At 40.7% G+C, this 26,677-nt stretch overlaps 1 protein-coding gene and 2 non-coding genes across 3 annotated transcripts; all 3 read left to right on the top strand.

The window, feature by feature from the left end:
* The first annotated feature begins 1,422 nt into the window (after nt 1-1,422).
* On the top strand, nt 1,423-1,494 carry trnaw-cca (transfer RNA tryptophan (anticodon CCA)). The gene has a single exon. It is a non-coding gene; the product is annotated as a tRNA-Trp (tRNA).
* A 1,521-nt stretch (nt 1,495-3,015) lies between these two features.
* trnan-guu (transfer RNA asparagine (anticodon GUU)) lies at nt 3,016-3,089 on the top strand. Its single transcript has one exon. It is a non-coding gene; the product is annotated as a tRNA-Asn (tRNA).
* Nucleotides 3,090-9,256: 6,167 nt separating this feature from the next.
* LOC148827850 (uncharacterized) lies at nt 9,257-26,657 on the top strand. The gene is made up of 5 exons (XM_088926387.1): nt 9,257-9,394; nt 25,164-25,265; nt 25,353-25,466; nt 25,576-25,626; nt 26,190-26,657. Exons 1-5 carry the CDS (start codon nt 9,257-9,259, stop codon nt 26,655-26,657), a joined length of 873 nt encoding a protein of 290 aa, XP_088782513.1.
* The last annotated feature ends 20 nt before the right edge of the window (nt 26,658-26,677 follow it).

Raw genomic sequence — 26,677 nt, 5'->3', positions numbered from 1 at the left:
TGTCTTGCATGTATCACAAGGTATAATAGTCGCCGTGCGTCCTCAGCTAAAATGTTTTTAAAAGTACGACAAAAGTACAATATGCTTAACAACATTTATGGTTATATCTATATTAAAATGAAGGTAAATATACCAAGATATTAAAATACAATTTTACAGTCCTAACCTAATAATGCTTGTGAAGTTTTCCAATAAATCCGAACTGTAATTTTGAAATATCATTGCTGAGAATGCAAAGAGAGTACAAAGATCAAATTCAATGAGTGAAAATACAACAGTAGTTCACTAAACTGAGTTTCTTCCCTGAAATGATTTGCTTGCGAAGCACTAAGCAGCTTTGAACGGATCGCGGGAATCAAATATACAGATGGGTTCAGAGTGTGCTTTCCAACTTTTGTGTAACATTTTCCTTTGATAGGGCAGAGTTGTCTTCACAATCTGGGTTAAATAAAAAGGAGTGACGTCAGTACAAAACAGCTTTCCTTCTTGGGGAACAACGGTTGTGTTCCATATTTCTAACTAATTTGGTTTCAAGATCTCAATTTAGTGTGAAACATAAAAGCCGCTGGATAAATCTGTTACACGTCATTTACAATGGCCTTTCAACTAATAACCCGTGCAGGGATCAAACCTCAGCTAATGGTACGAGTTGCGTAAAGCTCTGCAACATGCAGGTAAGAAACTAACCTGTGTTTCTTCATTATATACACAGTGAGCTATGTTTGCGAGCCTCCTACCCCCTGTGGGCTCCGTATTTAATTGTGGTACAAGACCGGCTGTGGAGATGAAGTGAGACGGGTGTATACATTAAAAGGCTCATAGCGTCCCTGGGAGGGCTCAAACCACCACCCTTTTGGTTAACAACCGAGCCACAAAGACTCATATACAGCTTAACACTTCTCGGTCTCGGTGAAAGTGATACACTCCGTAAAATTTCCGGAGATTAATTTGTTTTTAAAGGAAAATCACCAACAGCGGCCGAGATCTACTGGAGTTTTTCATTCTATACTGCGATTTCTGTAGGGTACCCTGTGAAAATATGAGTTTTGACGAGAAGGGGTGGACATATAAGGTCAAAAGGCTTGGGGAATTGAACTTTAAGGTGAAGACTGCGGGTTCAGCAGCAGCAGAACCTGATCAGTATCAGTTGACTCCGATATACTTTGAAAATTAACTTGGGGATTTAGAGTCAGACGTGCTACCGTTGCACCATGGGGTACTTAATTTAAAAAAATAGAAAAAAAAATCAGTGTTCCTGGATCTGTAATTGAGTACAACACCTGCACAAGAGCTGCAGAGGAAGAATAAAATGTGGTCTGGGAAGAAGAGACTCTCTTCGGAAGAGCGGCGCTCTTCACAGGAGATTTTTTTTTGTGAAGCTGATTTGTCTCCTTTGGGGAATTCAAAGGCGGTGACAGCTATGAGCTCGTGGCGCAACGGTAGCGCGTCTGACTCCAGATCAGAAAGCTGCGTGTTCAAATCACGTCGAGGTCAGCTATCGGTTTTTCAGGTTCTGCTGGTCCTGAACACGGAATTCACACCATGCAGTTGAGTTCTATCTGTACACCACATAGGTTATCTAAACAAAATAGAGCAGTACAGGACACGCAGTGTGGAGCTCACACAGCGAATAGCTTTGAACACAAGAGAAAAGGCACAGTTCACTTCTGCTAAACATCACGTCCAACTTTAGAGACAGCTACATCAGAGAATGGAATCCCGGAAGTTTCAGGTAACTTTTTTTAATACAGGTTCAAGCAAACCTGAAAGTTAATGAGTTTCCGGACACTTTTGTTTTATTAAAAAGTGTCTGAAGCCTGAAAATGTAATTTGAAAAAAAAAACGCTATTGTACATTAGCAGGTGCTTTTTGTAACGATTTGCTATTTCATGCTGGAAAACAAAGGAAACAGCCCTAACGTTTGCTTTCAGGTGCGGTTCATTACATAATAGACATCTATTACTGAGGAGCTTGAATATAATTTACACGAGCCAGGTAGAAGTCGAACCTACAATCTTATGATCCGAAATCAGACGCGTTATTTATTAAACCGCTGGCATTTCACATAACCTGAATTCCCCCATAGTGTGCTCAGCGCCGCTACTAGTAATGCACCGCTCCGTCTAAAATTTCAAAGTGAGAAACATGTTTTCTGATTTTTATGAGTTTTAAAATATAATCTCTTTAAATATGACAAGGGGTTTATGTTTCGCACTGAAATTCCGATTGACTGAGAATTCAAAGAAAGACTGTTTTCTTCCACAACACCGTATAATTATCACATCCACCAGACTCTCCAACTTCTCCAGACCTTGCTGGGTGAGCATTTGCTCCGATAAATTAGGTCACGTATCATGTTAAATAATTTCTTCTCAACACAACATTTCCTGGTGCACGTTTTCTCTATGAAAAAAAGACATTTTTCCCTTGCACGATTTCTCGTTTTTTATCAAAGCGTACAGAAAGAAAAAAGAAGAAGAAATAGTGTCGCAAAAGAACTCTGTCGCCCTTGGGAGATGTCAAACGCATTGGACATGAAAAATGCCAGATTAAAGCCAGTTCTCTTCGTTTCTCAGTGTCGGGGCTGCTATGCAAAAGAGGCAATTTGCTCTGAGAGCAGGTTGAGCGCTTACTGAACGCAGATGTCTCAGAGCGGTGTGTCTAAGTGGCTGTAAAAGGTGACGGTTGTCCTGTCACCGTAGCTTAGTTGGTTAACGCACCTCTTTATTAAACAAAAAAACCTAGGTTCAAAACCCAGCCGTGTATTTCTTCCTATCTTGTAGTACAGAACGTACCATTTTGGGCACTCACAAAGGGCTTGATTTCGTTAAATGCATGTGTTCATTTCCTTTCTGGAAAACTTATTTTTGATGAAATTCACACAGCTTGCGGAAAATGAAATCCAATTCTTGGTTATCAGTGCAGAAGAAATATTACCGGCTGGCAAAATAAACGGTAAGGGATTTTTTTTTTTTAACCGGAAATTTCTGATTCGAGAGACGAGCCTGCAAGTCAGTCTCTGTGGCGCAATCGGTTAGCGCGTTCGGCTGTTAACCGAAAGGTTGGTGGTTCGAGTCCACCCAGTGACGGATTTCTCTTGCGATGTAAACATTGTCTTCGGTCGATTGGATTTCTCAGCGAAACCATAGCCATTTTAATATTTGCAACAAATGCGAGTGTTTAACACGTGTCAGGATCACCAGGAAATGTCCAATAATGCCCAACATCGTAACTCCCCAGAAAACCACATTCACCCAAGAGAAATGATCGTCGAATCGTCATTTATACTCTAGTTGAATCCTCTGCTGAAATATTTTAAAAATACAATGCAGGTTTGTTTGAGAACTTGACAAGCATTGTTACGATAGCACTGTGCAGTTGGATTTTCATATTTTGACATATTTACCTTAATTTTAAACATAAATACTATACAGTCTATTGTAATTTTAAAATATGTTAGCTGAGGATGCAAAGGGGTGAAAGGGAAAGGTCAGAGGGTATAGTAACAACAAGGTTAGGATTGGTGGAGGTGGTAGGGGTGTTGATGGTTTTTCTCTGTAGAGGATGATTGAATGTTTTATCCTTCTCTGAAGTGAGAAACTGGAAGAGTTGGGAGTTGAGAGATCTGATGGGGTTAGATATAAAAGGAAGTTGATGTGGAGCTGTTAGCAGTAAAAATTACTTAATGTCTTTGATGTTGTCATCAAAGATAAACTGTAGTCAGCAAAGATAAAAAGAAAATTATCTTTGCTTACTGCCCTGTCTTTCTCACACCTGAAGAAGGCTCCACAGCCGAAACGTTGTGATTCTTTTCTTCTCTTTTCAGCAGGAATAATCCTTTACTTGTTCCTTTGCAGCCTACGCATGCTGACGCAGCTACTCACCTGATATTTAACATTCCTATAATCACAAATATGAATACCACTGTGGGTATTTTTTCCATGATTATTTATTCTGTCATTGAAGCATATTTTATGTCATACCGAAGTGTCATAATCACTGAAAAAATATTTTTTTTCATTGAGAAAATAAGAAAATGATAAATCACTATGAATTGCATTTAGCCTGTTCTGATCTAGATATTCTATATACTTTAACATGCCATGTTCACAATGTCACAACTCAGAAATGCAACAGTGAAGTGTTGTAATAACAAATGTACATACTGTTGGTGACATTGAGATGTTTTGGTAATGAGGAAGGAGGGACATGCAATGTTCACAGGATCAAATTTAAAAAACAATACAGTAAAATTTCTTGTACTTCGGGATTATGAGAGCCTGTTACATTGTGTCTTACACCTCAGTGTCAGAATTTTGAGACGTTTTTATAACCAGGGGGAAAACACTTTAACCAAATCAGCCAAGGTGCTGTCAGAGTATTAACATCATGTCTGCGTCGGTGATTACAGCTGACTGTCGCTGGAGGACAGTTCACTGTGAACAAGTCAGCCTGCATAATGAGGGAGAAGAGACTGACCTCTGTGATGCACTATAGAGTTACACTAACCTTCTATCCAACTGTTCTATGCTGCATTCTACCCTAGTGGTAAATATCGGTTTCCGTGCGTGTAATATTCCTTTTTTTTGTCAAATATTTTCAAGCACAAAGTTTGCTGTTGAAAATAAGCCTTGTGGTTCTCAATGTTGTGATCCTTTTCCCCCAGTGTCACCCAAATTGATACACTGTGCTTTGGCAATTCTTCAGGCTATATTGTTTAGAGGAGCTCAGTTGAATTAGTTTGCGTATATAAAGTATTTCTTTTCCCTTTAATCCTTTAAAACATATTACATTTTCAATACATTGTACTGTATCTTTCTTCCTACTAATTGTCATCATTTTTTTCTGGCTTGATCTTGTAATCAGAGATTTCAGAATATTCCTTAAAAACTAGTAAAAGAAGTGGGACAGATTCGTGCACACTAAAAAATATGAAAGGGTAGCAGGACACAGTAACCACCAAACATCTTATAGATTATGAATGTGCCTGAATTTATTCAGTGATTTAGAGGGTTCTGCCATTTTAGATGTTATGCTGTTCCTGTGTGATGTATCAAATGTGTTATTTAAATCTCCAGTCATTACTATATCAGTCTGAAGGCCTTGCAGTATAGATTGCAATTCATCCAAAAATGCCAAGTTTCCCACTGGTGATACACACAAGGAAATTAATGTACATTTCCCTCCCAAATCAACCAATTTAAAATCAAATACCTCCCTCCTCATCTGCAGGTGGAGAGATTAATGTCAGAAGAAATACAGGTTTAAAAGTCAGGAGCATTGATAGTCCTATTTTAAAATTATGCTAAAATGCTCACAATATATTAAAAAAGTTCTGTAAAATGCAAAAATAATTAAAAAAATATTAAAATAAGGTTAAAAGAAATGATACACAGTTATAAAGCTCAGGAATTATCAATTTGAAGTTACAATCCACTTACAATATGCCAAAAATGGCAAGAATATGTAAAACAGGTGTATAAAATTAAAAAAAAAAATTAAAAATAAATACTAAATACTTTTAAAATTCAGGAATGTGATTGGTCAGAAGCTTACGATGAGTGTTGCTGGTGTTTCGTGTGATTTAGCGAATTGAAACAAAATATTCAATTTAAAAATGGCAAGAGTTCGTATGAAAAAAAAGTATCTTTGTTGTAAGAACTGCGCCAGAACTAGTGTATTCATATACATTAGAAAAGTACCTGAACTTGACTGGTTTATATTCAGTTACGTGCATTGGGAACAAAAGGGAAACTTACATGGATTTTATTAGGCTTTAGGAATCAGAAAATTTATTTTTACACATTTATGCCTAAGAGCAGAAATAACTTCCTGCTTTCAGCGCTTTTATTGTTTCTGCTTGTAACCTCGAACAGAGAAACCCAGTACTGACTCACAGAAACGCCCCAGAGTTTCGGTGTTTCAGGGATTTAAGAGGGATGTATGAAGACAGTAAAGGGGAGTTTTTTTTCCCCGCTGTAGAGTATGAAGGCGGTGTGACGAGTCTGGAGGGAGGAGATGCGCATTCCGCACGGGGAGCGCGGAGCAATGAGTTTCACCTGCAGCTCGCCGAGTCCTGTCCTATATAACCGCTGAGCCCGGATATACAGAGTCTCCAGCCAGTGTTGGAGATGTACAATTTCAATAGTTGTTTTTTTAAGCAGAAGCCGTGATTTTTCACTGCTGTTATTATTATTATTATTATTTTATTATTATTATTTTTTTTTTTAATTGGAGTTAGTGGTTACTGTGCTAGACTGGCGCGAATAGCGCTTCTATTTATTTTCTCTACTCAAATACTCTGCTGGGCAAAGCTTAAATTAAAACCTTTTTCTGAAACATTAAGTGTGAGGGGTAACAGGTGGAGTTTAAAGCCAAATAAAGGGCTGTTTTGGATGAAAGCAGTAGATTGGGTCTGATCGAGTTCGTTACTGACCTCACTCACGCAAACTCCATACACGGTGTTCGGGGCTACGTGCGATAAAGAGAACAGTATCTCCTTGTGATGTATCAAGAATACACATAATAATGAAGCCCATTTCCGCCAGGGAGTGAAAAAAAAACGAGCTATGGTATCTCATATTTGCGATTTCGAAATTATCCCCATATAATTCTGTCCTTTTGTTATTGTAACGGATTCGGGTTCTAGGGTTTGTGCCCTTGTCGCTCCCGCCCTAGTTCGTGCCTCACTGTATAGGCTCGAACCCAGGTCTTGCCAACTAAGCTAAAGACCTTCAAGTAAAAAAGGAATTGTACCAGAATTCGTTTTGGATAAGTTTGTGAAATTTGAGTTAGATACCTAACTCACCAGAGCTGTTTTTATAACAAAATATGGGAACTGGAAGAAAAGCAATAGGGCACTGCTGGAGTTTATAGACTGTGATGCAAATACAGGAATTACTGAGAGAGGAGGGACTAGTTCAGGAGCACAACCGGCTCTCCCCTGCCCAATCTCACAGCAGGGTCTGTTGTACCCCAACATGAAATTCTGAATCTTGGAGCTCAGCTTTTGATCACTCAGCTGAGAGATGAGCCCTGGGAGTATGGGGCAAATACGGGAGACACGCGTTACTCGAGGGAGAGTTTTTATCCCTAAGGGATGACTTGTTTTACAACAGCAGACAATATAATGAAACAAAACCTCTGTTCTGCTGCTCCAGGCTGGTTCCACTGGGAACAAGTGGGGCTAGGAGCTCGTGAACAGCAATTGGCCCAGTGGGCAAAAGATGTAGATTATACTTCTATTAAACACATACCTTAGACATATAAATGTGGTCCGTAATTCCTCTAGAAAGAAATTCTAATATATCGTTATATGTCAATTATACATCTAAGATTATATGTTCATTATACATAAATGGTTGGAGTTCTATTATACGGATAACTTTAGAGGACTATTGTACATATGTTTAAAGGTCTATTATACATCAAAGATAGATTTTATAGGCATAGAAACTAGTAAATCAAGCCAATGATTTGTTTTAGAAATTTATTCTGAAAATATACAATCATTCACACCTGAAAAATATGTAGTTCAAATTATACATTATATACAATATTGTAATCAACATATGGCTATTTATAAAAAAACACAACTAGTAAACTTTAGCTACAAATTCTTGTAACATGGCAATATATATATAGTAAAGACAAACACAAACTAATTACCTGAACGTGCTAATATTTAACTCAAAAACACATTTCAATTCAAATGTAATTTTTGAAGCTTATAACTTCTATATTTCCAAGAAAATATTATTACAATGTGAAGTTAAGACCAACTTTTGCTGTTCACCATTTGCAAAGACCTCTAGAATTGTCCTAACAGTTAAAACCAGCAACTTATCATTTCCAGTGTCCAGACTTCCAGGCCCCCTGCCTTGCATACGCAATCTTCAAACAAAGCATTGTGTGCTCCTTTACTTCTTTTTCTGTTGTTGTTGGGTGGGACTTTAGCACTGCAGCTAGGAGAAAATTTTATAATATTAGTACTCAAATAAATGATGATTATCTCTTCTATAAATATCTATAAACTAAATTTTGTGGATATTTTAACTTGATCAAAGTACAAATGTAATGTAAAAACATCTTAAAAATCAATAAGCAATACCTTGACAACACTGTGAACACACTCCCTCTGACATCACTGCCACCTACTCTCCAAAGTTGGTTTATTTGGAAATAATATTATATTTGAAATAATATTGGAAGCTTTTTTACTACTGGATCTTCATTAATCAACTAATCAGACATACACATTACCCATGACCACTCAATGGAACGAACACATTTTCACGTATTAACTGCACTTTTCTGCAGTATTTGCTCAGTCTTAGAATACAATGTGACCATATTTCAAAGTTAAATTGTAGTAACGTTTTAGAACATAGAACATTATGTAAAACACTTTATTTTGGCATTAAAAGATAAGTAATATTATACATTATAAACTAAAAATAAGAAAGTATGTCAGAGACGGATCCTATTAATCAGATGTAGGCTGTCAAATATTGACCCATCTGTAACCTAGAATACTAGTGAATATTTTCTACACCACAGAGAGAATATACAGTAATATCATACCAGCAGCAAAGACTCGCTTGTGTGTACAGAACTCATCCATTGTGCTCAGCCTCTTGATGTGGAACTGGGAGTCCAACAGTTCTGTACACCTTCCCACATGCCTCAGTTCATCTCTGATCTCTATCAGGAGACCCAATACCCACTTCTGAAATTCTGAAATAATTCACATTTTGTATTAACATTTGAAAGGAATTGGATCAGGATTTTCTTACACTATTGTTATATTAGCATTACTGTAGTGTTGCTAATGTGCTACATGCAATTTATAATCTTACAAATTTTAAGTTCCCACATTTGTAGTTGATTTTACGTGATCTTCACCTTCAAACTATTTTAGGTGCCATTTATTGCTTATTAAAGTACTATTTTTAATCAAAATAATATTAAGTAAGACCTGTAAGTAGTATAAAGGGACACCTTTCGTCAAACTTTTTGACAAGTACCATGCCCCCTTTTTCAGCTAATGGGAGGCCGTGGTTGGCGGATGTTCCGCCCCCTTTTCAACCAATGGTGTGTTGCTATGGTCGGATGTCCCGCCCTCCACCGGAGCTAATGATTTATAAATAAGTGTATGAAAGCGCGTATTAGCGACGAGGGTTGGAAGGCGATCATGTCTGCTGCGGGGTTGAGCACGCTGTATTATAACCCTAGGGAATCGGGGAGTTACGGCGACATGGTAAGTCTGGCGAGAGCCACGAGTTCCCGGGGTGTGAGCGCCAGTCGCGGCCGGGTGTCAGACTGGTTGTCCGGCCAGCTGGCTTATACGCTGCACAAGCCGGCGCGCCTGAGCTTTAAGAGAAACAGGACGCTGGTACCCTAAATGGACTGGCAGTGGCAGGCTGACTTGGTGGACATGAGAGACTACAGTGAGTTCAACGATGGTTCCTGTTACATCTTATCATGTATAGACATGTTGTCTAAATATGCCTGGGCCATGCCACTGAAAAGTCTGGAGGGGGCATGACAAGTGCTTTCCGAAATATACTTCAAGAGGGTCGTACTCCTAAAAAGCTACAAATGGACGAGGGAAAAGAATTTCTTAACAGGACCTTCCAAAATTTTCTCAAATGTGAGAATATTGAACATTTCGTTACGGCCAGCGATGTGAAGGTTAGTGTCATAGAGAGGTTTAACAGAACTATTAAAACTTGGATTTTTCCGCAGCACGTTTCATTTCATGCATGAGCTGATCGATGTTGCTGTAGTACCTTACCTAGAGGGTACATGTCCATAGTCTCATTGCTGACGAACAGAAAATCTTCATCTTGATCAAACGTGTTAAGCGTATGCGGATAGTGCAGCTCGACCAGACCCACTTCCCAGTTCCCATCCAGGTCAATCGCCTTTGCTAGATACTCTATGAAGTATGTGCTGGTGTTCTTTGGAAACATTTTTGTGGATGAATTACTGGCCAGCGTAACATTGAAGCCGTTTTCGCTTAAAGTGTTCGCCATAGACAGTTCTCCACATCTCAAGGGAGTTGTCAGTCGTAACAGAAGCCGGGGTTCGTTTAATAGTCGTGTGGTAACTATGATTATAAAAGTAAATAAGATCAGACAGATCGGCAATATATCGAAGTGTTTTTGTGTGTCAGGTACCACCACATTTTTGTTTTAATAGTTCTGTTAAACCTCTCTATCACACTACTGCTCGGTGGGGGAAGGCGGGACATTCGCCCTATAACAACACACCATTGGTTGAAAAGGGGGCGGGACATGGGGTTTTAAAGTTTTGACAGACGCTGCACACCACAGTGGGGCAGACTTGAGTTTTTCAAGTAGCTCTCAGTTACCAGCATTGGCTAGCAAGGTACCTGGTACATTGTGAACATATCCCAACCCCTGTGAACACATCCCAACCTTTTAGCTTCTTACCGGCCGCAACTGATTGCTGTTGTGTGAGAGCTCTGACAAGATCAATCATGTGAGAGCCCTCAACAGGTGCCCCCTTGTACACAAATTTTCCTTTTTAATTCCAGGCTATTAACGGTTTATTGCGTGCCATAGTCTTTAACAAGATCTCGGCATTTCTCTGGAACCACTGAGACGCGCTGTCTAAGATATACCTAAAGTCAGCGTCTGTTGATGACGGCTGTTGTGGTAATGCGTGTGATAGATTGGTGGGTGCATTTTTGGGTAGTACAACAGTTAAAGTCCCCTTTTCAGAAAACTCCTGGCGTACTAATGTCAAATACCGTTGTAACACCTGATTATATAATTTCACTTTTTCATATTCAGGCAGATGCGAGTTCTGAAAAATGTCTCTCATTTAGTCATCCAACCTGCGGGTTGTTATTTTTCTCACATCGCTTTCTTTGCCGGACTGCTCTCGGAGTCGATCGAGCTGTTTCTGAGGTACAGGTACATTTTTTTTCAGAGTGGTCCATTATCGGTGTTGTAGAAGCCCCATAATCAATGGTACCTGTCATGGAAATATAACTATCAAGGAAGCCACAAGAGAGAGTTCTCACCTGAGTAAGGTCTTTATTTCAATATTGCAATATTGGGAGCCCTGCTGCCACTTCGCAAAGTGCAACCAGAGACTCAATTTGTTACAAGCAGTACAGGGTTTTTATAAGACGTTGCGCTGTAAAAAAGTTCAGCACTTGGTCCCTTCTAAAACTTCCCCTTTCTCTAAGAGAAAACAGATTACATCATAGATCGAGAGAAGAAAAACTAGATTTGTTATTCAAAGCTTATCGGTTACTTTCAGCTAATTCTAATGACCCAGACAGCATATATTGTTTTGGTACATTGTCTTCTAAACTAACCTAAACAGTGTACTTTGTTGACGAACTGTTTTCTAAAATTCTGCACGCACTGTAGCACAGCAGTTACATCCTTGAAATATATTATCTAAAAGCACCAATATATTTTTTTCAAAGCTCTCTACATTTTTAAGAATCAATTTACTTATTAGATTTCCACTTCAATTCCCTCCTTTTTATTCTTGAAAATGATTAAAAGTTAGATTCTTCATATGGACTCCCAGGAGGCTCCCATACTTCGGATTCTTGCGTTCTTACCAGAACATACTGATGCGCAAACATATTCATTACCATATTTCAAAGCACTAGAATAATATATTTCGTACAGCAACACAAAAACAGGAAGACAAGTATCACAGCCCCTATAATCGGTGTTAGTAACTCCCCCCTGGCCCAAACAGTGATTCTAACCAGGAGAGAAATGGGTGAGGCTGTAGAATGAGGCATTAAAGCACATACATAACAAGATGCATTACATTTCTTTAACTTTACAGTATGATTTATAAATTTATACTACAAATTACTCATATCCCCCTCATTATCAGTTTCATTCAGCCAGTTTGTATACAAAGAGGCTTCGCGTTTAGATTCTTCCTCTTTCTGGGCTTCTGGGTGACAGGCTTCCACATAAAAAGGAAAAAGGCTGTGCACATCAGTCCCAAGCAGGTGATCCCCATCTATCCCTGTGGAGACATCACTCCTGCTCTTTGCTCAGTTCGTTTGTGACCTTTTTACAGTGGGAAGCATGAATTCAGGGCACCTGGCACGGCCCCCTCCACCTGAGCGAACACCATTTCTTTTTCCTCAAGTCTTTCACCAGAATCCAGTCTCCTTATTCATGCATTAGTTCTTACAGCACAGGTAAATCCCTGTGGGCTGGAGCCCAGCATTTTTCTTAGGGTTTTTTTTTACAAGATTGGTCAACAGCTGGGTCACCTAAACAGCTGTCTATCACCCTAATAGAGAACGGCCTAAAACTGTGATTATAGCGAGGAGCATACAGTTATTTCCATTCTAATACTTCTGAGTTACACTCAGACAAAAAGCAGGGCTATTTACCCATGCCAATAAACCTAAATAATCACCTCTATCAAAGGGGATTACTCCCATGAGCATCTTTTATAGCAATACAATCCCAACATGAGCTCTGATTATTATTTGTGGCTGACTGATAAAGTATTGATTCCATATCCCCATTTTATCAAAGTAAAGCTCCTTACACTTAACAGGTACACTGTCGCCCCCCCTCAGGAAGCTCAACAAACACAGAAACAGTGACAATATAATAATTAATGTTCACTCAGTCTCTGGCGCAGTGGTTCGGTGTCGGCGCAATGCGTGGATCCAGCGATCTCATCCTGTCACTCAGATGGCAGAGTCGGTAGTCAGTTGCACTTGATATGGTCCTTCCCAGCAGGGTTGCAACATCTGGCAGGGTATATCTTCCTCACCACACCCACTTGCCAGGTATCAGGTCGTGTCTTCCCTCTACTGGAGGTCTCCAAGCGTCCAGCACCTATTCACCAGCCCCATGCACCACTTCAATTAACAACCTACAATACTACAATAGAGAATTAGCAAATTCAACAATCCATTAGCCAAATTCATCCCTCCAGGAAGTTTCGTTGATTGGCCTGTGATGATAGCAAACAGGCTCTATTACACAGTTCTGTTTGATCCAGCCCGCATTCCATGGCGTTCCTTCAGTCTGATGTCTAGTCGATCTTTTAGAGTTCTGTTCCTTCATTCCACTGTTCCAGCAGACTGAGGGTGATCTCAGTCCATCTCACCCCGAATAATCCAGCCACAGCCTGTCCCTTGATCATAATACAAGCGGTAGGTCAGTGCCCACCGAGGGCTTATCTCCATCATCAAGTGTTTGGTAGACACAGAGGCAGTGACAGCAACCCACTGGGAAAACAGATTATAAGAGCCCAGGTTTCTCTTGACAATTGTCAATTTGCCAGTGCATGAAAGGTTCCTCAGGAGCAGGCCTTTTGAGCTGTAGCACCCGCACCTGAACTGTAGCTGAGTTCCTTTGATAAGCATCACATTGAGATACCACATAAGTGGCTACTGCTTCAAACACGGTCCCCACCCAGATTTGGGTAACCGGCACACCATTTGACTCACACCCAGGTGTCCGACAGAGTGCATTTGTCGAGCTACAAAGGGCATTAGGCTGTGAGGGCATGCAGGGCCTCCAGTGTGCTGGCAGCACCACACCCAATCATCATGCAGCACCACACTCTTTTCTAACCATGTCCTTTTCTCTGCATTAGAGGCCTCAGCCTGAATATCCTGTAGCTGTCCCCTTTTCACCAACAGAGGTCTCACAGGGGTCTCAGACTCCTGCTCTACCAGGACTGCTCACCTGACGGCTGCATCTGCAAAGTTGTTCCCTCGAGTTACTGGAAACATTTCTTTATTATGTGATTTACACTTTACCACAGCTACTTCAGTAAGCAGCTGCAAAGCTTCTAACAGTTCAGAGACGAGCCCAGCATTCTTAGCTGGAGTCCCTGCCATGTTGGGGAAATCCCTATTCCTTCACCGCCATCCAAAATTGTGGCATCCACCAAATGTATATATACAGTCTATATAAATTGCTACAATTTTCCATTTAGCATATTTACAAATTTCAATTAAATATTTTCATTCGGTCTACTAGTTCTACACCAGATTATTCACAGCTTATACAGCCAGGCAGGTAGCCTGCACAACACATAAACACGGCCCCTTGGCCACCGCATCAAGGGGTCCTGAATAATAATAACCCACCAGACGATGCCTATCTCCATGCTCCTGCACCAGCACAGCAGCTCACAACCCATTTCTTTCACTTACATACAGATTACATACAGATGATCCGTCTGAGGGAATCCAGTCCGGGGCCAGTGCCTGCAAGAAAGCTTGTCTCAAAACATCAAAACCGGTTTTTGCTGCAGGGGTCAAGGCAATTTTGTCTTTAGACTGCACTACCCCCCTTAAACCAATACGTCACTAGACAAGTTCGTTCTGAGAAGGCATTCACCCTGGCTTTATCACGTAGTTGGTTTTATACTCCTTTTTTTTCAAGATCCAGTACTTGGAGTAGCCCTTATGGATTCCCTCATTAGGTAAAACAATCACAATATCACATAACTCTATTGAGTTAGGTTTACATAAATGCTATTTCATGCAGTAATTCCTTATAAAATGCTGCAGTCTGGGCCTAAAATAGGTCTGGGGTGTCCCCCACCCACATCAGTAGTTGAAACTGTACATCTTTTCCCAAGCAGACTGTGACAGCTTGTATCTGCTTTAAACACAACCCTTGCACTCCTTCTCCTGTAGCCTCCTGTTACCCGTTAGAAAACTTTATATCACATTTTTATGCTGTTTTAGTCTAAAAACAGGACAGCTGTGCTCCTGTGTCCCCCAGTTACTGCACACTGTAAGATTATTTCACTTTTATTTCAATCCTGAGATAAATTTAGGAAGGCTACAGAGGGGTTTACTAGATTAAAACTTTTAGTTCACGCACGGCTCTCGTTTCAGCTTCTGACATGTTCTTTAATTGTGAATTCAAGCCTCTTTCTTCCAATTTCTCCAAAAAACACCTTTTTTTTTAGTAACTGCACACCAGCTTATTCGTAGTTTTGTCTTTGGGGTTTTATATCTCGGTATAACATGAAAGTCGCACAATAATTTCGACAAACTGGCGGCTCCCTTTTCGCCTCCTTGGGAGTCTTTTTACCTCCCATTTGCAGCGCTCGCACTTCTGCATGCATGCTTCGCGAGTTATTAAATCAAATCTGTCTCCGCTCTCCGTAATATCAGGAAAGCATAGTTGTACATTCTTGGCAACATCAGGTTTTAACCCATTCAAGTACATTTGTTTTATTACTGCGGAAGTATCTTCATTCACTTCCTTTTCATCGGCTAACCCCGAGTATACTATCCATAAAGCTATAAACCTTTCTGTAAAATCTGAAAACATCCTCACTTCCTTCTGCTGACATGCTGTTACTTTTCTCTAATCAGTTTTCGGTGGGTAATGCTCTTTCAAAAATCTCCACACTGATTCCCACCCTTCTCCCAGATTCTCTCTCAAGGCGTTCTATTTCTTCTTTTGCTTTTTCTTTTTCTACATATACAACTTCGTTTCGTTCAGCCATTGCTTTTAGCTTTTCCATCAGGGATTTTTGCGTCTCATCTATGATATTCTGTTGAATTCTCAAATATTCCTCTAACTATTGTTTATTTTTATCCAAATGTTCATACACTTTTCTACATTCCTGTTCAGCCTAAATTCCGTCTGACAGTCAATATTTCTTTTAAGTTTCACTTTGGATTAATCAAACTTTTTTTTTCTTCACACCAAACCATTTTCACGTCTCCCACGCGCCCCGCGGAATCCCCCAGTCGAGACAAACTGACGAACTATCACAATTCGGGAACACGGACCAGGTTCCAAATCCTGGCTTTAAACACACAGTTGAATCGAGTTACCATTTTCGGCTCTTCTGCGAGTACAGTTCTAGTTACTACCTTCAGCCGTACTGCAGTCGTGTACCAGGATGCAACACCTGGATTTTTTCGCACGGGCAGGGCGAGATGCTATTCCTTCAGCAATCCCTCTTTTTCTACCCCACCTTCACACAACAGGCATCTAAAAACACATACACCATTAACTCATTTTTCTGTTGTACTTGCTTCAGCTTCAGGAAAACCCTGAACCCACCACAGCAACATGGAGAGGACAAGGGACTTTTTAGAAAAGAGGAGTCCTTACCTCTTTTTAGAATCGGCCGCCTAACTTTTCCTCTCCATGTCCGTGTGGTTTAATTTAGATGGACACTTCTTCATCATTTGGGTCATGTATCCGCCAATCTGCCTCCTCCTTTTTAGAGGACGTTGTAAACCTTTAGGAACAATATGATCTAGCAACAAGGTTATGTCACTGTAATTAGGCTTAAGACAATCAAGAACAAGGCTTACCTTTCTTTTAAATTCTTTACGGTCATCAGGCAATTTAGGAAAAGACTTAACTAATGCAAATAATTCACTAGGAGACCAATGTCAATGTACATATGCTGGAGTTCCTTCTGGACCTGGAAAAGTGCACATTGGCATTTCACAAACAAGTGAAAAGGCTTTGGCTCCGGACCGCTTTCTAATTTCGGTGGAGACTTTTTCTTTTTAGTACGCATGGCCATGACTTAAGCTGCAGCTTGCTGTTCTTTACTTTCAAGACTAGTCTTTTTTGAAGCTTCCCATTATTTCTGTGATTCCTCTTTCCATTCCATAAGTTTTCCAATTCAATTTCTTTCCTTTCTTCTCCTAAGTTTCCCCTTCTTCAGGAAACTTCTTTTTCCTAATTCAACTTTCCTCTGTCCATTCTGATTCACTTACAAAGATCCTTCATAGTTATGGGCCCCTAATTATCATATATAAATTATGTGCCCTTGCACCTATTACCCTAGCTTTACAGTTAATGAACATAAAATGTTTTTTTACTCTCACCCAGGCTATAATTGTTTCTCTGAATTTGTCGTACATGTACTTTTGCTGGACTGCTCGGTCCCATTTTCGTCTCTGAATTTTAATTTCCCATTTTTACCGATCGGTGCCTTACTTAGAACCTTATCACATTAACTACTCCGCAGAGCAAAAACCACACGTCTGTGTTAAGATAAGTTCTTTATATGAGTCCTGGACTCATCAAACCCGCGTGAGAACACCCCTGTGGCTCGCTTCTCAAACTATTAATTTTAAAGGATCACTTACTGACGTCAGACAGCTGCCAATTCTCCAGACGTGTCTCTGGAAGGATAAACAGTTTATCCTCCGAGGTTCGTCCAATTTGCTAAAATTGTCCGGGTCCGGATGGAGTTTCAGCAGCCGTTCGCGTTCAGGTTTGTGATCCCAGACGAGCCCCCAAATTGTCATGGAAATATAACTATCAAGGAAGCCACAAGAGAGAGTTCTCACCTGAGTAAGGTCTTTATTTCAATATTGCAATATTGGGAGCCCTGCTGCCACTTCGCAAAGTGCAACCAGAGACTCAATTTGTTACAAGCAGTACAGGGTTTTTATAAGACGTTGCGCTGTAAAAAAGTTCAGCACTTGGTCCCTTCTAAAACTTCCCCTTTCTCTAAGAGAAAACAGATTACATCATAGAGCGAGAGAAGAAAAACTAGATTTGTTATTCAAAGCTTATCGGTTACTTTCAGCTAATTCTAATGACCCAGACAGCATATATTGTTTTGGTACATTGTCTTCTAAACTAACCTAAACAGTGTACTTTGTTGACGAACTGTTTTCTAAAATTCTGCACGCACTGTAGCACAGCAGTTACATCCTTGAAATATATTATCTAAAAGCACCAATATATTTTTTTCAAAGCTCTCTACATTTTTAAGAATCAATTTACTTATTAGATTTCCACTTCATACCGCAATACTCAACAGTGTCCCAATAAAACTGCCGGACTGGTTCACCAAGAGTCTTTCTTTTAAGAGAAAGACCCTTTTGACTCAGTCTTTAAAAGCTTGTGCTTTCTCTTCAGGGTCCCAAACTGCTTAGCAGATAACGGTATGTTCCCTTTCAAGGTGTTCAAGGTGATTTTAGCTATTGCCTGTACAAGATCACCTAAAGCCACACAGAGAATAGGTTTCCGCTGACTGGGGCTGGCTTTCACCAGAAAATGTAAGAGTCAGGTTTCGCTGAACTCGTGAAGACATGTCGATGGACCGAATGTGTTTTTTTTTTGCTGAGTCTATGGTTGCAAGATCGCTGACTTTTAAATTTTTTTAAATCCATAAGCCGTGGGTACATCTGGGGGGGAAAGACCTGTTCGCAAGCGATAGTCATCTGGGGTGTCAGCATTTAAATCCACCAACAAGTAACCGAAAGGTTTTTTAGTAGCGTCATCGAACGCTTCCAAAACAATTTGGCTTTACCGGGGTACATCTGCCGGGACAGGGTTGTAATCTGTATTTTATCTCTAGGGTTTTTAAACAGCACCATGTACTTTGTATTTAACGCTACGGTTCTACTTTTCCAGCCTTGACAAAACACATTTTGGACGATATACATGATGCTGAGGTTTCGGTGGTGTATGTATTCGGTGAAAGCTTTTTCTATCTCATTATTTTCACATGCAGACTCCATCAAATCATCAACTTTAATCAAATTTACTCTATCCGGTGGCAGTAGCTGATCGTCGGAAAACGACGTCGGTAGTCCTTCTATAAACTGAATCTATGGTAATTTCACAATTAACTCGGCGTATAGAGGTTGCCAGCACCTGTAATACCAGATTATGTTTTCGGGATTACGAGTCATAACGGTATCACCGTTCTCCGAGAGTTGTTTTATAAAATTAATTTTACCGCAATTCGAGGGTCTGGACAAAATGCATGAAAAAGGGTGTTTTAACCTGACATCAATCGTGTTAATATCTGTAGGGCAACAATGTAAAATTTTCTTGCAGCACCCGCTTGTCGTACACCACCTTTTGGGTTTTCTTTAAGGTCCGGGTCTCAATGCGCCAATCCTTTTTAACACGCAAGATCATCGGCTGTTGAATAGAAATGTGTTTAAATTCCCGGCACTCAGCATAAGGGTTAACGCCATAGTCAAAAACCAAGTCCCGCAGACTCTCAAAGTTAACTTTTTCACAATTGTTCACATTGAGCGTAATACCTTTTACCTTTAAACAGGCTCTCCCACCAGACAGCTTGTACCCATACGACTTGGGCCCTGTTGATACAAACTTGGTGATGGGTTGTCCAGCATCGATTTCGCTGGTCAGCTCATGATATGGCGTAAATACGTACCTGAACAATTAATCGGGGTTTCTCACAATGATGGTCTGTGGTAAATTGTCTCTTTGCCCATACTTGCCCCACAAACTGTTCAAGGCAATTTTTGAAAGCTGTCTTTTGGCCGGATTCTTTTTAATGTTGCCGGGGTCCAGCCGGACACCCTCTTTTTCATAATATTCGCTGATATATCTTTGTTGTTTCGTGACATCTGTACACCACTCTGGAAACCCCGAAGCTTCCTGTTTCCCTTTCAGATGCAGTTTGATCTAGTCGGTAAAAAGATCGTGTGAGGCCTTTTCGAAATGCCAAATTTCGTAAATTTTACACACTCTATACCCCAGATCTAAGGCCATCTGTAATTTGGGGGTGCACCAGACACCAGTCAAGGCGCGATCTTCATCACCGTGCTCACAGAGGGTGGTCTGTTTTGTTTCAGCACACGTACGACACAGTGTGAAAAACAGTTTTTTGTCAATTTTGGTTGGAAGAACTGGAAAGTACAAACGTCTGGGTGGGTAAACTTTCACCTTCGCTATATATTATTCGGGGGTGCCCCAGTGGGTATTTTTTAGTTTTGTTCACAAACGGATACAGACTGGTGAAATCATAGTAATGAATTTTTTCACCAGGCTGCGCTGTGTAATGCAAACAAATCGCATTTGTTCTCCCCACAAAAAGTGACTCGTGCGGTTGCAGAGGGTCTGGTAACTGCGCAGCTGTTAGAAATTTACCCAAACCCCCATTTTTAACAAGCGTGTCTCTGAACTCGTGCTCCCACAAAACACGCACGTTAAAACCTCTCATTTTGAGAAAATTAATTTTCACCATCGTCTTTCTGTACAACCAGCCAAAAGTAGTGTTTGTCAGCGGATTAAAATCGTTTTCACAATAACAAACGCTACAACCGTGAAAAAGGCAACTGTTGAACTCAAAGGCTGTGGGCACTCCGTCAATTACAGCATAACCATCCAGAAAATATGGGCCAACCTTGAACTCACCGGCCGTGGTTAACGCGTGTTGGATTTTAACGGGCTCTGTGTGTTCGATGTACATAAGCCATTGAATGCTGGGTGTAGAAAATCGTTTTTGCTGGCGGTGGTAATTGTCATGGGGTAGCAACGCAATCGTCTCTTCCTGTAAAAACATAAGTCTGAACATGGCCATGCAGACACTAGCCATGGTCACAAACTGAAAGGGGTCGATGCAGACAACGCAGGCGGCCCCTGACTCAGTCACGCGTGTCTGTCTGGTCATATTCATGACCTCGTCCCGAAACCTGATACAGCCTTCTCTTAGAATTGCCACATCCAACTGGCAGTAACGTTTCAACTCTCTCTGTAAGTTAAACACACTTCCCCTGCATTCTTCATACCAAACCAAAAACTCGGCTTTCTCGCTCGGCAGCATGTAGTTAACGCCGTAAAGTTCTGGCGGCGGCATCTGTCTGACATAATTTTGGTTTTCTGAAGTGTTCATCAAGTGTGGAAAATGACCCTTACACCCGGGGAACCCCATGGCGGCCGGCAGTTTGCTTAATTTCATAGGCAGAAAGTTTAAAGAATCGATAAATCTGATGTGAGCTTTTACGGTCATACACATTATCTTACCACCCTGATTAATTAGTTCAACGTCCATCTTTTCAGCTAACAACAGTCTGATTACGAGGTAATTGTCATATCCCTTGCAATTGTGCGATATGAACGTATGGTTTTTGAAACGTCTATCGATAAATTTACACACAAAATCCTTTAGACAAGTTTCATCATAAAATTCCCAGCTTTGTTTATTGTTAATATGAAGGGTGTGGACGTAATTTGGTATGTGTGTCCCCGTTTCTTGCATGCATTCAAAGTAAAAAAAAATGTACTTGTTTGAAATTTTGGGGTTGTCCAAAGGCGGTATGTAGCACAAATGCGTGTCAGGGGTGTCGATCACATTGTTACAACGCGAGCACAGTTTCTCTTTACATTTGTGACTTGCGAGGTTATAAACCCCACATTTCTCACAAAAGACCCTGCGCTCACACTTACTAACACCCGTTGCCGCATTCCGAAAGTGTCTCGCCAAATACTGAGAGCTACGACAAAAGACCTTACAAGCCGGGCAATTCTGAATTTCTGCATCAATTTCGCAACACTGGGGATCTAAACAGGTTTTACAAACTTTAAAACAGGCGTGTGCGTTCTTGTGGCTATACGGCGCATGGCAGTTAGTGCAAAAATACGCCGCCCCCACAAAAGCTTTAATATTTAAAACCCCATAAAAATGCTCTTCATGCAGTAGAACAAAAAGTATTTTAGAATTTGGTGGTGTGGGGCCCGTTGTACAATATTTCCAATCACCCTGGTCGTGGTACAAAATTTTAATGACCACCTTTAAATGTTTTTCAAAAGCGGTAATGTCTGACAAACTAATTTTCCGATTCTCTGGAAAACCCAACTCTTTGTGCATTCGTTTAGCGCCCTGTAACATTTCCCCATCGGTACAACCTTCATTCAACAAACCGTACACACTCCCGGCGAAACACGGATTACCGCCCGTGTAATGCAAGTCGATAAGGTGCGCATTTTCTGAGCAATTACCCGGCTGTACAGAACGGATTTAAATCTTCGGTGGGCACCCCCCTGCATATTCCTAACTATCGTCACCTCTAATCGGAGGCTGTCATCGGTGAGAACTTCTGTGTGGCTCTGTAAGAGGTCTGAGATGTGGCTTAAAAAATCGGCAGCATTTAATTCTCCGGGTTGTCTCCTGCGTGAGTACAAGGGTTTGTTAAAACCACCCGGAGTCAAACGCAACTGTACAAAATCATTCGCCCCGATGTTTGGAGAAAGTTCATCCAATATTCTCTGGACTGCACCATAAACAGCGTCTATAGCCTGTACATACGAGGCTATTCTGTCGAGATTAACAAAACGAAATTCTTCATGGTGCTCTGTTGCTCTAAAATTATTATAAGACCTGTTATAACTACGTATATGCTCCAGGAAAACTAAGGGGCCTCTATTCGCCCCTGCACCACCACCAACCTGATTCAGATCGTTCAGTACAACCAGTTCTCGGTTTTCAAAGTTACCGCCATCCTGTTCTGCTACAGCACCCTCGGGCATTAAGTTATTTTCTGCCACTGCATTTTCATTGCGTGGTTCGGGCGGCCCTTGGGAAATCTGATGCCTCTCTCTGAATCTTTTACGACGCAACAAACATGCTTTTGCCAGTTTAATTCTTTTATTTATGTACAAACGCTTGATGTTGGCAAGCGGTCGGTCTTTTAAACACTTTTTAGACCGCATGTTTAGTCAGAGGTTAGATTGACATCCTCTTTAGAAAAAACGTCGAAGAGGCTAGCGGCGTAAACCTGGATCGTTTTTGGAAACACTGAATGTACACTTGCTAAAGTGGCTCTTAGATTCTCTAAATACCGCTTTTTATCCACCTCATTAGTGCCCACCTTTGATACTAAGTCTGCAATATACCGCACTGAGTATCCCACATCACCAAGCACCAAGTCTTTAGGCGCGTTATTATTTCGCTCCAATGGCTTGACACGTTTGGGTTTTGGTCAGCGTCTTAACAGCCGTCTCCGATGCAGTCACCACCTTAGGGTCCGACGTTTCCGCCACATTTGTTTCGCCGCTCGTCGATACAGCTGCTGTGTGAATAAATAAAAGACTTTTTAATACCACGCCAATGCTCCATATCTCAAAATCAGAAAACTACACTGTGATAAAAATAAAAGACTTTTCAACACACCAATCAATGCAATCTAAACGGTCAAAATCAGAAAACTACGATAACTATGATAAAAACGCCACACATGTGGCGCATCCTTACACAAAGGGCTGCGGGTGAATGGAACAAGTTACCCAGACATGTTGTTACACCGGTTTCCTTTACGACTGTGGTGGCGCTACTGGGTCAAGCGGTGTGGTTAACGGCATATAGACCCCTCGCACAGACCAGTCGCTTTTAACTTTAAAAGCTAAGCAGTTTTAAAATAAGGCTTTTTAACACTCCCAAACAGAAAACTACGCGAACTAGGATCTTTCAGCGAATTAACATCCTAACAAAAGAAGTAACGTTTGCCGTAAGTGGATCGTAACACATCTTGACCACGCTTAAATTATATTAACCTTTGATTGTTGATTTCGGAGGTTTTGAGCTCGTTGACCCAGTTAACATGTTGGCTTGGCGTCGCAGTTTACTTTTTGAAGGTCCGGGGTCTGCACGGAGAGGGAAAATACCATTAGTGAAAGAACTCAACACCGCACATTTTTATTATAGACACGTTTAAATGGCCATGCTAAAAGAATATTTTAAATAATACCGACCTCTTCTCCCAGGCGATCTGATAATATGCTCCGCACCCTCTGGTATGACGTGAACATCTGCATGTGTCTCCACAAGGTTTTGTGGTGGTATTGTAAACCCCAAACGAGGTTTTTTAAATGTGCAGCAACTTGTCCCTTCGCCCGCGTCTGTGGAATAGACACATATGTGTATTGGTGTGGCGAATGTACCCCTGTGTCTTTAAGACTCGCATTGTCGTATAGCGTTATTCAAAACATTGTCGTAATTACTCACCAGTGTAGGGCTGCGCCGTAACTGGTCTTTTTACAGCTGTGGTTTTCGGGGCTAATGGAAATGAATGGATACACACAGTCATGACCACATTACGGAACAACTCCCTGGTAATTCCATTATAATAATTCAATATTGCCTAGTATACAAATATTATACAACGTTTTGTAACTATAGCTAACATGGGACATGCACCTTGACATTGTAATTGTCTCACAATAAGCCAGATATACATACCGCTGAAATTCGTGGAGTCCTCGTCTTTGTCTATCAAGTCAAACAGTGTTAAGTCTGTAAATAGACTATCTTCAGACTGTTGTAATTGATCGGCGTGATCCATTCTGACGAGTTAGGCGATAACGTGAGACTGTAAGAATTGGAATCCAGCCAAAACTTCGCCTGTTAAACCGCTGGTACTTATACCCAAACCGATAAACATTCTCTTCTAAGAAACACACATGGCCCCCCCATAAAACCATTAATCTTAGGTATCGTTGGGGGTGCACGTACTGGTCTGTAGAAATTATTTTAAGAAACATTTTAGAAAATGTTTTAGACCGTTATAATGTTAAAATCTATACTATTTTAAGACATACAACGGTGTCTAAATTTCATAGCTGTTAAAACGTGGTGAAAATGTGCCGTGGTGTCTGTGTTTGATTCACCAACAGACCGCCAAGAATATTATCAAGCAAAATGTTTTTTATTAACGCTATAAGAAAATGTATCTGTTCTTTATAGCGACGTGTTCACAAACCAAGCTTGATGTGTTTTGAGGTTTTATTTTTTCGCGATGCGATGTTAAGAACATTTTTGCGTGAAATACATGTGGTGCTTGTAAATTAGAAAACTTTACATGAATATAAAATGTTTACAAACTTTCCCTGGGGTCAATTTTAGCCCCCCTCCCCCACTCTGCATTCCAGAGCCTTTAACTAAACGCCACACCTCTCGTCTCCAAAACATCTCAAATTATCTCTAATACGTGATTTTAAAACTTTAAGGCCAATCCGTTAAAGTATAAAGAACAACACCCCATCATTTGTTGACTGTTAATACCTTAAAGATTTTTCCGCTTGCGATGTGTGGAAATTTATCTCAGACTTTCGAAAAAGCTGTCGCGAATGTGTTATTAAAAATAAACTGTGCCTTATTACATTATTTTAAAAACTTTAACACCAACCCCGCGTGTTTAAAATTTCTTTTCTGGGCAAACACATCATTTGTTTGCGTTGTGTGTTAATACTGTTAAAGTTTAAAACTTATAAACTGATATGTGAATACTTTTCGCTCTCGATAAAACAATGGGGGGGGGGTCGTTTTAAAGCATCACAACCAATTGAAAAATGTCTTGTTATGTAGGCTTGGTTACACCATTGGCGCATATTCTCAAACGCTCCGGCCTGACAGGGTTGTAGCGCGTCCCTGGAGCTGTCAGACACCGCCCCTTGTTGGGAGCTGCGAAGATGGCTTCTTTGTGTGGAGAAACATCGGGGTCCGCTGCTCTACAAAGTGAAGAGGTAGGCGGCTAAAATATTTTTTCTGATCGTGGAATTGTTGTATTGGCGCTTACCGTATGCCATTTTAATACTTGGTCTTCTTTATAGCAAAACCCGACCCCGCCCTCTGCGACGTGTGACAGCGGCTGTCGTGTGAGTTCAGATGGGGAACCTGGTAATGAAGAGCTTCCCGGTGTTAGTGATGATACCTCGCTCCAAATGGTAAATATTACCGAAAAACCCTAGCTCAAAAGAGGCGTTAAATGATAGATATTTTAGGTACAAAGCATGTCTATTTTGTTAAGCCTTCCTTTTCTTTTTCCTTTAACAGAATAAAGAGGAGGTGGACGGGTCAATCTTCAGACTACCGGCACAACTGAATGTTTCGTGTCTATGCTTGTGTGTTCGGCCAAATGTTAATAAAGCTGATGCCCAACCAGGTTTAGCTAACGATGTCCCTAATGAGCCCGATGTTATGCCCCAGATTGTGAAAGCAGTAGTTTATTGCATCTTCAAACACTGTTTAAAGGGGGTCCTGGTTGATGACTGCTCGGCCTGTTTCATTGACCATCGTGGGCAGCGGGGTCACACATGCCTGTCTGTCGGCTACACAGATGGGTTTGAAGATGTGACGTTTGCCGCTTTAGAAATTTATAAGTCTCTCAGTTTAGCCCGAATTTTATCGGCTGTTCTGTACACCGCCAGGTGTCTGGGTTCGTACACCATTACAAATGACACTGAGCAGGGCATAAAACAGTTGCTGAAAAACATAATTGACGACCGCTCCCCATACGAGCATGTACACACCATACTTGAACAGCTGGATGAAAAATTAGTAGACGTGACTTTTGATGCATTGCAAAAGAAACACTATTCTTATTTTTACAGACGCAAAAAAAAAAGATCTATGTAAAATGTGAATACAGCTTTCACTCTGTTTTACAGACCCGGGTGTGCCGTCGTCCGAAGAATGAAGAATTTCGAATGTATACGTCTGAATTCTTATTAAGAGTGCTTTACACACTTCTCTCTACAAAGCTTGATATGCAAAACAAAGAGTCGAATTCTAATGTCCTTAAATTTGTTAAAGAGATAGATGTGTATGTCAAGAACTTGAGTGAAATTATTGCAGATCTGATGTTTTCAGATCAGAAACGGAAGCCTGGGGGGTTCTACAGTGTGTATTCCAAAATACAGCGTGTTTTGCACAGAACCTGTGGTAACACCATCCCGCTGATTACGCTGGCAAATTTTTTTGCTCTGCTAGATCGAATCGCCCAGTGTGGTTCGCATGGCTTTAGACATGGGGAGCGGAAGGGGGTTATGAATGCTTTTTCAGATGCCTCAAAGTTTCTCAGCAATGTTGGGGTGGTGGTTACGTGTACCGAACTAATTTTCCACACTAACATTTAATTGTTGAATGCAAACAGGAG

The sequence above is a fragment of the Atractosteus spatula genome, chromosome 10, assembly GCF_055471065.1.
Source record: "Atractosteus spatula isolate fAtrSpa1 chromosome 10, fAtrSpa1.hap1, whole genome shotgun sequence".
Classification (NCBI taxonomy): Eukaryota; Metazoa; Chordata; class Actinopteri; order Semionotiformes; family Lepisosteidae; genus Atractosteus; species Atractosteus spatula.
The sequence above is the reverse complement of the archived record's forward strand: the minus strand, read 5'-3'. Positions and strand labels throughout refer to the sequence as shown.